The 12,723-nt window shown below is 38.6% G+C and overlaps 1 protein-coding gene across 1 annotated transcript; it reads right to left on the bottom strand.

Moving 5' to 3' along the window:
* Positions 1–2,372: 2,372 nt before the first annotated feature.
* tsku (tsukushi small leucine rich proteoglycan homolog (Xenopus laevis)) lies at positions 2,373–12,484 on the bottom strand. The gene is made up of 3 exons (XM_032545244.1): positions 12,240–12,484; positions 6,624–6,935; positions 2,373–5,403 (listed from the first exon to the last, which is right to left on the bottom strand). Exons 2-3 carry the CDS (start codon positions 6,927–6,929, stop codon positions 4,663–4,665), a joined length of 1,047 nt encoding a protein of 348 aa, XP_032401135.1. The 5' UTR covers positions 6,930–6,935; positions 12,240–12,484; the 3' UTR covers positions 2,373–4,662.
* Positions 12,485–12,723: the final 239 nt, after the last annotated feature.

Genomic DNA, 12,723 nt, shown 5'->3' with positions numbered 1-12,723 from the left:
TGGCCTAATTAAACAACCCTGCCATTGTTAGCAACCTCTGAAGCCAAAATTTCTGTAAGAATCTATAAGGAACATTTTTACTTCTCCTCTTGTTTTTGATCTGCCTACTTTGCTTTGATGAATAGACTGACTTATGAATAGACTGACTTAAAGCAAACTTAAAGTAAGAGTTCCTTGCAAAATTGAAAACATACATAATTATTAAGTTTACTTAATTTGAGCACATTTAATATTTATATGACAATGTCAAGCATTTTTCACAGCAGCTACTTTTGACTTTGATTTCAGGTGTGAAAAATCTTACCTTGAGCATGAGCTTTTCAAATTGTGCTATTAAATTATATATGCATGCATTTTGAATGCTTTCAGCCATTTGGTAGCTTTATTGGATTTGAACAATTCAGTTAACAGGGAGACTGTCCAAGGAAGAACTGTAAAAAAAAAAAAGGTTTTTGAGCTACGCATCGTAACATGTGGAATCAAAAATATTTTTGAACTTATGCTCCAGCCTGATTTCAAAACATTTCCTTGTCTAGTTCATTTTTTATTAGTTCAGGCACGTAATGGTTGTGTAAACCTATAGGATCGGATTACTGTAGCAATCCGATCCAAAAACTTGCTGGATTTGTGTTGCCTAAACTGGCCCATGCAGAGCAAAGGTATAAATGGTAAATTTGAAAAAAATAGAAAAAATCAAAAATAGGAAAGTGAAAATCTTATTATAAACAGGATCCGTGTTAATGTCAGTCAAGTTTTAGGAGGTAACAACTGAAGTGTTTGTACAATATAACATCCAGAAATGTTAGCATCTTTATCCAAACCTCCCCTGCAGTTTGTGTTTTGCATTGCGTCACTGTTTGGGGTGGTTACTGGGCGATAGGCTAAAAAGGAAGTGAGTCCCCAGACCAAATTCTGTTCAGATCCAGAGAATAGAATGGATTTATGTCAAGAATTGTATTGTATGAAAATTCATCAGTTAGTAATTAGTGAGAACCAAAACATCTGAAATTTACAAATCGTAGCAACAGATGATCTAAACATAGTATTATATTTAATAAGTTTAGCTGATTTTTGTGATATTTAGTTCTGGTTGGGTGAGATCAGCGTCATTGCTGAGGTACTCAGGAGAGGAAAAGTAACTGAGCTGTCATGCATAGATTCTCAGACAAAGTTATTTACATTGGTCAAGTTATTTGGTCAAGTAGATCACCAAAACTTCCTTTCTTGTTTATTTTCCTGGCCAAACAGTTTATTAATCGTTTGCCTGAAGATCATTCTACTACCATGCTGGTAGTAGAGCATTTTTAATGATTTGCGAGAAGAAAAATCTGGTCAGTGTCTGTTATCTGCTATACGTTTGAGTCAGGTGAGGTTGGAGCTCGTACAAGAAATGTTGAATGAAATGTGCAAAGAATACATGATCCAGCAGCAAGCAGTTTACCTGAGGAACAACTGCCTTGAGAAAATTGGAGTGTAAACTAAAAAGGGTCTCTATGTAGCTTTATTCTTTTAGTGTTAAAAGAAACCAATCCCGTACTAAATGCAGCTGGGTTCTGGTTTCTTGGCTTTAAACAAGCTATTGTTTTACAAGCGAGACATAAAAAATAAAAATAAAAAAAATCACACAAGCATCTGGAAGTGTTTTGCGCATAGGATCAGTATTCTGAAGGCGTTCTGTCAGCCCTACACTGACTACAGGGGAATTTTAGTTACAGTCGAACATAGTGAAGAAAACTGCAAGGATTCAGCCTTTGTCAACACGCTTAAAATCTGAAACCCCAGTTTCAGGATGCAACACGTACACCTAGATTCTGATGCAATAGCTGAAACTCCCTTGGATCAGCTTGTTGTTTTGGCAGATTCTGAGCTTAAAAGAAAGAAAAAGAACAAATTTCCTCATCCTTACAAAGCAAACACTGTACTCATTGCCAAGGACACACAGGATGCCTGTCAGCTGCTGTGTCTGATATCCACCCCCCCCCCCAGTTTTCTCTTTTCTCTGGTGGTCTTCTTCCCAATCACTTTGCCAAGACATCGTGCTTAGTCCAGTATGATAACCAGCAAAACCTCAAGTCTCATAACACTTTACAGCATTTCTTTAAGCACAATTTAAAACAACTCTGCTGAGATCTGAGTTTCTTGCCGTGTCCCGGAGAGAACCACACCCTGGTGTGATTCAAACCTCTGCAGGCACGAAATCACACACTGCTGGAACTCCAGGAAAATGTTGACTTCAGTGCAGACAGTAGCACATTTTCCAAACTGTGGTTTTATTTTTAGCTTGTGTTTATTTCTTTTTTCTCAGTCAAGTCTCCTAGCGATTGTTGCCCGTTTGGACGTCACACAGGATATGAATCAGACGAGTCACTGAGTTCACAGTGTGAGAGGGGTCAATTTATTACATATAAGATTTACATATTAATATGGTTATGTACAGTTTACTTACATTCATACAAATATAGCTCTTTAAACTAAAGCGTTTTCATTAAAGTGGACAGTTTGAAGGCCGATTCCAGTCTCCACAACCGTTCTTGAGACTGATTCTCCTCTTGCAAAAGGAATATCAAGGCGAGTTTACACATGTGCATCAACACATAAAACAAAAATAACTTGCATACAAAAAAATTTGATAAACTGTTAGTGGTCCAATTTGTCCAGGGAAACTAAACTTGGTCACTAAAGAGCATGAAAGTAGATCCAGGCTTACTTTTGGTCAACTAGTTCTGACTTTGTTTACGCCTGCTGTGCCATTTCAGTGGAAAAAAAAAAAGGTAAGATCAATAAGAACAAGTGGCAAAGTAATGAAATGGTCAGAGAACATGGACTTCAAACAAAGCAAAAAATTATTTTGGTCATTAAATCTAGAGTTTAATATTTGTTGGGGAAAAATATAAAAGGCAGCTTGTGAGGCTTGAAATAAATGCTACACAGTTTAAAGTGTTACAATAATAATAAAAAAAAAAACACTAAAATTTGAAATACTAAATTTTAACAGGATGTTTGAGAAAGTGCCAGAGTTTTGAGCATGCAACCTGTTCAATTTTGAGATTGGACTGAATTCTGGTCAAAGTTAAAATAAATCATAAATCAAAATGAATCATTTGATTGATTAATTTGTTGGAGAGGAAACGGATTTAATTAGGATGCAGTATATTCACGGGCTGGTTCCCAATTTTCTCCTGCAAAACCAGCACTTGAAAATTACGAATTTGGAGGGTGTTTGTTAAATTAATATTCAAGTTATCTTGTGTAACATTTGTGTTTGAATTTTTCGCATAAATACTAGGCTTTGTAGTAGCTTAACACAAGATTATCAAACTGATCTTATGCTGATCATGCCTACTGCAGAGGTTAGTTAAAGTCTTGAAATAGACTGCAACTGTTATATTACATTCAATAACATACATTCATTTAGAGGAAGGTATTCATCCAAAGTGACTTACAATATGGTGTTTAGTAGTTTATCAGGTCAGCATGTAAACTGGAATAATTGGGAACCAAAACATTAACCTCAACCAGCAGAGTAACACCTGTAAGTCGGATTCTTTAAATTTGTCCAGGTCACAGTACAGGAACAACATTGTTCATTGTAAGGCTAGAACACTACAGCTGATTTTTTTTATTCTTAATTTTAAAAATTTTTATACAATAGATATCCCAAAACACTGTGCATTGCTGCTTTAAGGCTCAACAGGGTAAAACGAAAAGTGGACAACCTTTCAGACATTACCTTTTGTAGGTTAAACCAACCAGAATGATTAAGCTAAATAACTTCTAAGCTAAACCAAGATAAGATATTACGGTCTGGTGGTAACTTCAATCAAACGATGCATTCAATTTGTCCTCGGATGTCAGAATTTCTGAGTTGTAAATACCAAATTCAGACCCAACATGGCTGTTGGGAACAGAAGATATTTTGAAAGTAGCAGGAATAAAATGGTTTATTTGCACTGTGGATGTTTTATATTTTACCAGTAGTGTACAATTTGCATTTGTGTGTTTATTTTATTTTGAAATACACATAATAAAGAGAAATGTGTTTGTATGTTTTGTATTGCCAACCTGTTTTTGGCTTTTAGCTAGAATAGGCTAGCTCCATTATTGTGACAAAAATAATTTAAGTTCTGAAATCCGAGGTAAATTGAACACAGCATATAGAAAAACAAACTGTTAAGAAAAAAAGAAAAAGTCTAATCAAGTTCAAAATCGTCCCCCTCATCCAGACATTCAAAATCTTATGAGTATTCCTAGTGGTTATATGGCAACAATGTCTGTCAATTTCTGACTAGTATAAGTACAATATTAAAGAAAATACCACATTAGGACTAAGTTCAAGTAGATCTTAAGACAATCCAATGAAGTGAAAGATATGATTCTAACATGTTAAAATTAATTCATGATGCGGTTTTTTATGAGTTTAAAAAGTGAAATGTATTAAAACACTAAAGAAGTTGGCCTGCGCTGCTAAAAATACAGCAAAGATTATAAAGTGTCCAGAGTTTTTCAAAGCTACATAAAAATGATAAGGTATGATCCACAGTATCACCAGAGAACAGATTTAACTGAGCGAGAGCGACTCAGACTGTTTTACATATCAGAGCAGACGAGCCTCAGTACTGCAGTCGTGAATGATAGGAGTGGTTCATTTCCTGAGGCCCAGTCTCACAACACAATGCCGTCTACGTTACAGTGCAGCTCCTCGTTATGCTGGACTTGCCCCATCTGTCGGTGGAACTGTCCCTGTTTTTGCATCCTCCAGCAGTGGATGCTTTGTCCAAGAGTGATACTCTTGATGCTGGGAAGGTGGCTCAACATGTTAGTTGGCAAAGAAGTCACACCAGAACCAGACAAGTTGAGCTCCTGCAGAGAGTCTAGTCCACAGAAGACTGCAGGGCTTAGATTCTTAAGTTTCGAGTTATTTGAGAGGTCCAGAACTTGCAGGTTCTGGAGATCGCTGAAGCTATGCGGCTCAATTTCATGAAGTTCACCGAGGCCACTGACGGACAAATAAACCAAATCTTTCAGCTGACCAAAGGCTCCCTTCTTGATTTTCAGAATTGGGTTAGCGTCCAGATTTAGGTACCGCAGCGGAAGTCCCGCCATGTTTGGTACGTTAACCAGTTGGTTCACTGACAAATTGACACTCTGAATATGTAAAGCTCTTCCATGCAAGGTGGCAGAGACTGACACAAGCTTGTTATGGGACAGATCCACGCTGACAGGTTCACCGTTCACCTTAGCAGCGAACACAGCCATGTCAAACTCCTGGAAACTGTTGTGACTGAGGTCCACCTCGGCCAGAGGGAGGCCCGAGAAACAACTTGGAGACAGACTCTCCAGATTGTTGTAGCTCAGATCCAAGCTCTCCAGGTATCGCAGTTTGGACAACGCACTGGGGCTAACCTGAGAATCACACAAGAGGACAGATATAAATATGGAGAAAAAAATGTTTCTAATGTTCCTGCATCTAAATATTTTTTTATATATTTCAGTGTTTTTGATCAAGATGGACGACTTTTTTAACTATCTAAATTGCCATTTACAATTTCAAGTATGATTCAAGTAGGTTATATAATAATTAACAATTGTCTTTTTCATAACAGCATGTAGAGGTGACAAGATGTTAAAACGACTGCAAGGTGGCAGAAAAACTCTCCATTAAATAAGACAGGCAACTAAAATTTACTCATGAATGTCTGTCATAATAACAGTCTTCATAACATGCAATCTCAAGTCACTTCATGTCACAAATGGATCAGTTATATTGAATTAATCCAAATTTAGGTCAAATATGTCCTATTCACTTAATTACAATCCAACAGTCAGATCCAATAACATGGAGTCCAATTTTATCTTACTTATAGAATAGTACAAAGTGGTCATAGATTATATCATATACTGACCATTTAAACCCAGAAGGTAAAACATTACCTAAGGAAGCCCATCAGAATGAATTGAATTTTTCCACCAGCAAGCATGTAGCAACAATGAAGAGCAACCAATTTCTCCCTACAGGAGGAAATCTCCAGCAGAACCAGACTCAAGAGGTGGAGATTGCAGAAAGCCAAAAAGATAATAAAATTACCTCTGACTGTTATATATGCCAAGACTAGCATGTTTGCTCTCTTACTGATAAATCTGCTTGTAAAATTTCTTGATTGCAATTCCATTTGTGTGCAATTAAAACTTCTTCTTTATTAAATTGATGCTTTAAACATCATAAAATTTAATGGCTGTCATTTCAGCTGCTCTCCTCACACAGACTCCTGTCTGAGTGCAGCATACAGAGCAGGTCACATGACTCACACAGAGAGCTGCAGCAGTTAACGCAGTCTCTCTTAAAATCGGTGTGAAAAGTTGAAAACACTTGCATTGTGTACTAAAAATTACTATGAAGCATGGGACTGCATCAATCCATTCTCAGTTTTTGTACTCTATAAAAATATTTAGTGAGAAAAACTCTTTTTTCTGTAATTTTGAAAATGCTAAAAATTTCTAATTAATTGATCAATAAAGGCTGCTATTAACAAGAATTTAGTTTTAAAATTTCAAACACTAAACAAAAAATATGCTATATAGAGTAACTACTATAAATACAATTTGAAGTTTGTCGAACCACTAACCTTAGTAATTTTGTTGCTGCTGAGGTCCAAACTAATTAGCGTGGTGTAGCCTGGACCGGCTAACATGGCATCGCTGAGAGGGCCCATATCATTGGACGACAGGTCCAGGTGGGCGGTGTCCAAAGGGATGGTAATGGGCATGGAGACGCTGGGCCCCATGCCTCTGCAGTCCACCCTGGTCAGGCTGAAGCTGTCGAAGAGCCCGAAGCTTTCCACCTCACAGTGACAGCTGGGGTGGCAGTTCCTGACCGCACCGGACTGGACAGCCAGCAGCAGCGACAGGCCGACCCACAAGAGCAGTGCCATTATGCTCTGAAGAGAAAGACAGAGAATACATTACATGTGGGACCTTTTGAAAATGGCCTCACTGCTATTCATACCAGAAACATCATCACTCACTAAAAAAACTGCGCAGTTTCGATTAGATCAGAACTGCTTGTTCAAACAAAGCACAGCTGTTCAGTAACTTTAGATTTTCTGTGGGTTCCACAAATGCCATTTGCAAGGCTTTTGTAAAGTTTAAAAAACATTTGTTAAAGCTTTTATTTGTGTAAATGGAGGAGTCCCATTTTTTCTCCTTATCCGCCTCCCAACGGGTGCGACCTAATTTCTCTGATCAATGAGTTCATTTGCACATTCTAGGTCTACGCACTACAATGAGCACAAAGTTCAGATTTAAGGGTATTGTAAATTTTCCTTTTGTCATAAAACTAGAAAGAAAAATCCGATGCTGCCGAGTGCACAAACATAACATTAAACAGATAGAAATTTAAAAATGCTAAAAATAACTAAAGGAAACCATCATACCTTTCTCCTGCTGGTGCTCGAAGAGCCCGAAGAGCATCTGAAAAGAGCTCACTCATCCAGCTCATCTTAAGTAACCTTTGCACACACACCCCAACACACACACAAGTATAAAACTGGACAGAGGTTGCAAGTTGTGTAACATGTAAATACGCACAGTCACTTTTAGGTCAACTGGGTGGTGATACAGCAGAGAACGCACGTTAAAAGACACGCTCCGCAGTTCTACTGCATCACAGCTGCATGAGAATTTACATTACAGCTTCTAACTGAATCATGCGCGACCAGGTCGCAATTATCATTCCGTCTCCAGCCCGGCACTGTCTCTGGGCAAACTGCAGGAGTTTTACTTGTTCTTGTCCTAAAAGCCTTAAAGTATGCCATCTTCAAAACAATCACTTTCACTTCCTCGGTAGAGTAACGGCTTGTTTAGCATTTCCAAAACAAAACAAATGAATGCTGTTCAGGTTACAATTGTTATCAGAAATATGTCAAAGGTGAGGTGTGCTTCCCTCAGCTTACGTAAGGCGCCCCGGTCATTTATCAGCATTGTGCTGTACAGACTGGTTTTAAGTGCCTTGCCTTTAATCCCAGCTGTTCACCTCTGTGCAGCCTTGCGTCGGACCATTTATCTCCATCCCGCCTTGACTCACATAAAGGCTTATTACATGTACAACTTCAGTCAGACACTTATCTATGAGAAAAGCGTGTTGAGGTGTGCTCTACATGAAAGTTTGCGTCACTGCAGGTGCAGTGTTTGACCGAACAGAAATGGATTAGCTCTAGGAAAGTAAAAAACAGCCGAATATGTGGCAAAATGAGACAAAAATGTTGTTTCATTTTCTCACTCTTCAATTTTTCAAAACAAATTTAATATTTGACAAAGAAATTATGTTTTCTAGGGATACATGGTATATCGACACCAACATCGGTATCAACTAATATTAGCAGCTAATATGTTAAGTAATTTCTTAACATATTGATCCAATGAATACAACTAGACTAATATTAACAGTCGCTATTTATTTCTGTTTTGACCATTTGTTTCCACAAGGGGAGTGGAGGAGGTTGGTCATGTGACAGTGCAGGACTATGTTGAGTTAAACTGAAGCTGTATGGTCACTTTCTTTTCTAAGGTGTCAAATATATCAGCCTGAATTTTAGTATCGGTGCATCCCCTAATGTTTTTACAAAAAGTATATATTGAGGGGAAACAAAGCTATCCGAGTAACTCTGGCTTCAGTCACCCATTTGATAATGTGAAACATAATCATATCAAACACAGATTAAAGTGTATAAGGGAGTAAATGCGTTTATTACGGTACTATACCTGAACATAATAATTACACTGATCTTCAAGGATGGTGAACTTCAGTACCATTTTCTTCATTCTCCTTCACCCTGAGTGAAGGTTGAACTCTCCTCACCTTGCGTTCCCCCACAAATCCTCAGCAGTAAATCCCACATAAACTCAAACTGCCTTCAAGAGGAACAGATTCTACTGGTGCAATTAGCCTTGAGCAACAACAGCATGAAACAACGCCTTTGCTCCCTCCCCCCAAGTGGGAAACCAGCAAAGGGGTGCGAACACACCCTCAGACACCTTCACAAGTCTCTTTGTGGCTTTATTATTTAAGCAAAAGCAGCAAAGCAACATCTGTTGGCTCCTAAAAACTTTTATTTATTCATTTTACCTAAAGTTAGAGTTAGTTTTAAATCTCAACTGATCAGCTTACAACTACATGCAAAGTTTAGAAGTTATCAGCGTAGTAATCTGACAATTAAAGTATATCATCAGTTACATCAGATTATTAAGTGTGTCAGAAGTCACAGCAATGTTAGATTTGTGCTATTGGTGTTTAAAGTATTTTCCCCCCCGCAAGGGGAAAATGCAGATAAGGGTTTTCTCTTATCTATAGCCGAAAGATTCCCCATCAGCTGCCTCCTTTAATTCTGTGACAATGTGGTGATAGTTAAAGATAAAGAACCCAATGCCCATCTAGAGCAGGGTGCAGAGAGGAGCTTCAAACCCAGACGTCTGTTTGACTCTTTCATTTGCTCCTACTTTAACACTTAACCGGGGCTCGGTTTCTTCATCAACCATCTGCATCGCTCTGATGCATCCTCTGTGTCACCGGGACTGCTCCGTCCCAATTTAATCTTCAAGTTGAAGGCATGATGAGTGTGTAATTAGAAGATGCCACCCTAATCCCTTTAACCCAAATGAATGCATGAAGCTGAGGAGACGGCAGGGATTTTAAATTAACTCCCCGGATCTTGAGTGTTTTGAAACAATTAAGAATGGAAAGCCTCATCCTGAAAGATGAATGCTCTCTGCAAACTCATAAGCAATGGGACTCATCATACTCAAACTTTATACCAATCCGGTCTTATAAAAATGAGATGCAGTATTAATCTTAATATTGTGTTATTGGTGTTTAAAGTGAAACTTTTTAGATTAAAACTGTGAAAAGTTACGGTAGTTGTTAAATTTACTGAGAAATTTCATGGGTCCTTTAAGGAACATTCCCTGAAGGTTCCCATATGGTTACACGGTGAAATGTGGAGATAACCTTCAGGAAAGCTGCAGGGCACATTTCCTGAAGGTTTTCTAATGGCTACGGCGAGACTTGAAGTTAACCTTAAGGGAAACAATACATAAACCTTGAAAGTTCCTAGAAAGTCAACATGTAAAAGGTTCAAACTAAAACAACATTTCCTGAAGGTTACAAAATTTGACATTCTTTCTAAGTTGTACACATTAGTTCTAGTAAGTTCAAGCATAAAAAACCAAATGGCTGTAAGGTCTGCCAGGCCTTCTGGAACTGCAGTGGTGATCTTCATGTTGGCTTTCACACTGCCTCGGGAACGCTACGATTGCATAACAGTTGGTCGATAGCTAACTCAGCCACATAACTGCCAGAGATATTGCCCAACAACAGCAATGAAGATGGTGAGTAATATATGGCGAGAAGTGCTTGATGTGCATCTTTGGATCAACTATCACTGCAGAGCTGGATAACACGATACAACATTTAGTAGGACAAAGTTAGGATGACCTCAAAAGTCTAAGTGCCACTATGAGGACCTTAAGTACTGTACAGATATTGTAATCAAAATGCCAACTGGTTATTAGCACTCGTTGCTCTGCTACCTTATGCTAGGTAGCTACACCATGTATAGTTTTAAAAAATAGATGAAAGCAGAACGCCACTGTAGAGTCAAGAAAGAAAAAACTGTGCCAACTAGAAAACATTCTCTGAAGCAGCCATCAACTGATTTATGAAAATGTACCTTTCTTCCAACTCAGAAAATGGTTTAAAATGGAAGGGTAAATATTTATTATGTAATAAATTCAGTTTACTAGAGTAGCTTTGTCCCTGCTTGTACAGACAATAAAAAAAGAAAAAAAAATCAACAAAGTACTAAAGTAATGAAGACAGCTCATAAATTGGTTGGGTTATTTAGTAGTAAAGCAGTCTGTTCAAGTGCAGCAGGTCTGTCTGGAAGTAAGCCTGTTGTAATTGCAATTGATCAATTCAAATGACCTTCATAATTTCCAATGTGATGATTAATATTTTTTGAAGGGCAATTTTGTTTATAGACATCATAATTCATTTTATTTATGGCTTCAGTTGTAAGTGGATTTTATTTCTGTTTAATTAGTTTTTGGTTGCTGTGTTTTATTTTGGATATTTAAAATATCTTCCAGTTCCGGTGTGGAGTGTTCTGTACAAAATTAATGTTTATTGGTCTTTGAGAGGGGAAACTTGCAACATATTATCAAAGCATTACTTGAAAATGGTCTCAATAATTGCTGGGACAATTTATCATCAAGCAAAATTTGTTATGATGACAGGCCTAATAAAGTAAATTTTGCTTTACTTTATGTGAGCACAGTTCCATTTTATTTTGTTCAGTTGCTATAAGTAAACTGACTTATTTTATACACGTTGTTACGAAACAACCCAAAGAAATTGCTATTGTCTCATTATTAAAAAAAAATATATATATCCCCCTTCACGACACGGGGTCAACACATGCTAAAAGCAGTTTTAATTGTGGAACATTGGTCTCATCATTAACGAAAATTGTACTTCCACGCTGCTCTGTGGTAATCCCAGCAGTTGTCCTAACCACAAGCAAACTCTTTACTCTACATCCAAACGTCAGATCTGAAGTTTCGTTTAGGGCCTAATTAAGTGCAAGTAAACTCCCGCAGCTGTGTCTGCATCAGCCCACAGTGAACCAGCACGCCGCCGCTGGCCCGGTGCGTTAACAGGGGAGGCGGGTACGAGCGCGGGCACCTCGGGAGATCAAATTTCCTGCAGCCCGTACGTGGCAAAGCTCTGGGAGCTGAAACATCTCCAAGCACCATATCCTAGACATGTTTCTCCTCTCGGTACAGTTACTGTGAGCCCCGCCCCCCTCCATAGCTGTCACTGCAGCTGCGCGTCCTCTCCCTGCGCGTGTATCACAACTCTTCAGTCAGATCAAAAAAGTTTTACTTCCCCCTCTTTCTTCGTCTGTTTTTTTTTCTGTGATGCAATAATTTCAGCGCGGTCAGCCCAGTCGGGACAACCAGGGGTGATTTCTGAAGCAAAGGGGGGGGGGGGGGGGGGGGTGATACGTGAAATCTGATCTGACCAGAAGTTCCGCTGCGTTCCTGCCTCCGAGACCTCAACGCTCTCACAGCTGCGGAGAATTATCACACTGTTCCAGGGCGAAATCCCCCCCAAATAAAAAACAAAACAAAAACGGTGGCACTTTTTCTCAACTTCTAACGTTATAAACTCTATTCGGAAAACTTACTTTGGTGTCTTTTGATCCTGACACAGTCGTCGCTCTTGGACTCTTCTCACTTCACCGCTCCCATTAGCACTCCCGTGTCGCGGTCGTTCGTCTCTCTTCTGGTCCTCATCGGCTCTAATGGTTCTCCTCTGGGTGTTCTCAGTTGTAATAAACTGTCACAACCTGGAAACTCTCGGAGGCACTGCTCTGTTCCCATCCCACGAAGCCCTGCCTGCTCTTAGCTTGGTTTTTATTTCACTGTAAAGCAAGCTGGAGGGCCAAACGACAGCACTTCCGAAGTAGGATTTTCAAATTAAAAGGTTTCGAATTCAATTTGAAACAAATGAACTTGAAGAAATTTGATTTAGAGAGTGAGTTTTGTTTCTGCAGTGAGGTTATAACCTTCAAGAAAGTAGTTTATAATCCGGGAAATCTTAATGCAACATATTTTTCCAAAATTGGTAGTAAGTAGCAGTCCCATTTCTTACTCCCTTTCAACTTTCGC

This window comes from Xiphophorus hellerii, chromosome 18 (genome assembly GCF_003331165.1).
Source record: "Xiphophorus hellerii strain 12219 chromosome 18, Xiphophorus_hellerii-4.1, whole genome shotgun sequence".
In the NCBI taxonomy this organism is placed as follows: Eukaryota; Metazoa; Chordata; class Actinopteri; order Cyprinodontiformes; family Poeciliidae; genus Xiphophorus; species Xiphophorus hellerii.
Note: the sequence above shows the minus strand (reverse complement) of the source record. Positions and strands in the feature narration are given on the sequence as shown.

Coding starts and splice junctions, on each gene's coding strand:
- tsku (XM_032545244.1), bottom strand. CDS start 6,929: ATGGCACTGCTCTTGTGGGTCGGCCTGTCGCTGCTGCTGGCTGTCCAG. Junction 5,404..6,623: donor GCAGCAACAAAATTACTAAG/GTTAGTGGTTCG, acceptor TGTGATTCTCAG/GTTAGCCCCAGTGCGTTGTC.